The following is a 2634-nucleotide window of genomic DNA, read 5'->3' as shown; positions in this document are numbered from 1 at the left end:
AAAGGGATTAATAGGCTGGGGTTATACTTCCCTGTCAGTTGGGGTAGAGAGAAGGTTAAAAAGGCTCGCGAAAAAACGCCTCACTGGGATAGGGAAAGAGACCCACAACATCTACGGAAAAGGCTGGGGGTCTTTCCTCCTTTGCCAGTGAAAGAGGTTCAAGCCCTTAATGCCTATGGGCTATTCCGGGGGTAATTGCTGTCGTATTGAGGTCACCTGAGTTAACACTGAATGGCAGCAGTTTCAGACCCTTGCACTTTAGCAACGCTTATTTTAAGCTCCTCACAATTCAATTGTCGATCCTAATGTATGGCGCAGAAGTCTGGACCCTGACAGCCACTTAAGAACGGCTCCTGGACGCCTTTGACCACCAGTCTTAAGACTAATCCAATCAGCCCGATGAGTCGTGTTAATAGCCCTTCCCAAGGGTACAAGATCGGTGGCATATCAACTGATTTGAACCCAGAACCTCTGGGTTATGTAACACACACAATAGCTTCACACATAGCTTCTTCATTGAGCACAAACAACCCCTACTGCTAAAACAGCTTTTGTCCCAATGGCCTTTCGTAGGTCCAAGTAGCCTGACGTGATAGCCAGCACAGGTAGACAGCACAGGTAGACAGCCCAGCCTTTTCCGTAAACCCGAGTTCTGGCACTGTGCAGAGGAGGTTGACTACTGCAGTTTTGTCTGTAACAGATAGGGGTCTCTTCGGAACTGCACATTCTGTTTCCTCAGCCTACCTATTTACCTACCTAGTCCCTTGAGCGTCTTCCATCTTGTTGGAGGGACAAGGTAGACTGAAGATTCAGCATCATGCTTGTTTGTATGTGAAAGTGTTTCTTGCCCCCTCCCCCCTCAGCGTATCGCATGACGAGTTCTGGCACTGTGCGGAAGAAGTGGACCGGGCTCGGAGCGAGCAGCTCAAGGTCACCCTGAGGGAGTACTTCGAGAAGGAGCCGACACTTAACGTTTCTTCAGACAGCTGTGGGGAGGAGCAGGAGGAACAGGTAAGGAACAATTATACTTCTTAGGCCAACCTCAAGCACAGCTAATTCTAAGAACCTATGTGCACTACTCTCCAAGTAGAGGTTAGGCTCTGGCTGTTTTTTATATAACGTTTTTTTAGTCGTTTTTATCAGGCATTCTATTTTGTATTGTACATGTATTGTCAAAGCCTAACGTACTTCAAGAAAAATGACTAAATAGAAATCCCGATAAAAACGACTTAAGACGTGTTCAAAAACAGCTGGAGCCTACCGTTACCCTCTGCTTGGAGAGTAAGAACCTACCACACTTGTCAGAAACAGTAAGGGTCCTTCAAGAAAAATGACAAAATAGAAATCCCAATAAAAACGACTAAAAACGCGTTAAAAAAACAGCCGGAGCTACCCTCTGCTTGGAGAGTAAGAACCCACCACACTTATAAAAAAGAGTAGGCGTTATGAGTTTCTACTGTACTGCCTGACTAACTAAAACTGTGTCTTGAAGAAAAAATATTTTGCTAGGAGTTTGGCCCAGATATTAACCTTTAATAATATAGCGATGACTGCCTCTTGGCCTTTCATTCCATTTTCTGTCGAATTTTACGATCTGTACCGGGCCCCGTGGGAAGGCGTGGTGGAGGCTACCGCCCGTACCAGCGGCCTGGATTACGCCGTTTATGCCCGTCGCAATCGGCGTCCGATCCGTCCCAGCAGCCTGGATTACGTCATTTACGTCCGTCGCAATCGGCGTCTGGTCCGTCCGCAGAGACGTCTGTTCCCAGCGGGGGGCCCGCCCGACGGAGCGCGGGAGCGTCCGGCTGCCCGCTTTCAGACGCCGTCTCGGACGTCCCGAACGTCCGACCGGACGCGTCTAAAGTGCCAATCTAGACGCGTCCAAGCGTTTGTTATGCCGTTCGGACCGTCTTGGACGTTTCGTCGGGCGTTCAAAAGCCCGTCCCATGCCGTCCGCCGCCGTAACCGTCCAAAGCGTCCCAATAATTTAAGACGCCTTGGACGGTTGTCGCAAACGGCGTTTCGCCGTCTGAGACGCTTGAATTTTCACAGAGGAGGTCCTTTCCACTTCCCGGAGTGGTTCTGAACCTACTGAAGGGGCACTTTGAGAAGGAGCTGACACTTAACGTTTCTTCAGACAGCTGTGGGGAGGAGCAAGAGGTGGAACAGGTGTGGTTTGGTTTGGTACAGATCTCCAATAGTGACAGATATGTCACTATTTTTCCTGGAGTCCGGGTGATTTGTAGAGAATCACCAATTCTAGAAAAAAGAAATTGCACCATGACACACTACACCATCGCACGTGTGGGGGTTCTTTTTGTGCGTGCGTGGGGTGTGGCTCTCCCCAAACACTTGAGCTCCATTTAACGTCCTATCCGAGGGATGGCCCTAGCCGTAGCTAGGTACTCATTTTCACTTGAGGTAAGTGAGATAACCTCCTTGAACTGACACATCTGTTACTCAATGTTGTTTTTATGTTGTTTTAAACTCCTTGTTAATGCTACAACTCTATAGGAGTATGCCTATGTATGTATGTATGTATGTATGTATGTATGTATTATAACCCTGACCACAACACAGAACTGGTCATCATTCATGTTGCGTCTAACGACATGGATAACACCAAAACCCGGA

At 48.2% G+C, this 2634-nt stretch overlaps 1 protein-coding gene across 1 annotated transcript in view; it reads left to right on the top strand.

Moving 5' to 3' along the window:
• The window catches only part of LOC118417453 (ATP-dependent DNA helicase Q4-like), a 79882-nt gene that overhangs the window by 76603 nt on the left and 645 nt on the right, over positions 1-2634 (top strand). Inside the window, exons 16-17 of the mRNA XM_035823016.1 lie at positions 839-1011; positions 2053-2179. Coding sequence (XP_035678909.1) covers positions 839-1011; positions 2053-2179 — 300 coding nt within the window. The remainder of the gene's footprint in view (positions 1-838; positions 1012-2052; positions 2180-2634) is intronic.

Source organism: Branchiostoma floridae, chromosome 6 (genome assembly GCF_000003815.2).
Source record: "Branchiostoma floridae strain S238N-H82 chromosome 6, Bfl_VNyyK, whole genome shotgun sequence".
NCBI lineage: Eukaryota > Metazoa > Chordata > Leptocardii > Amphioxiformes > Branchiostomatidae > Branchiostoma > Branchiostoma floridae.
This window is presented reverse-complemented; position numbering and strand designations above follow the sequence as displayed.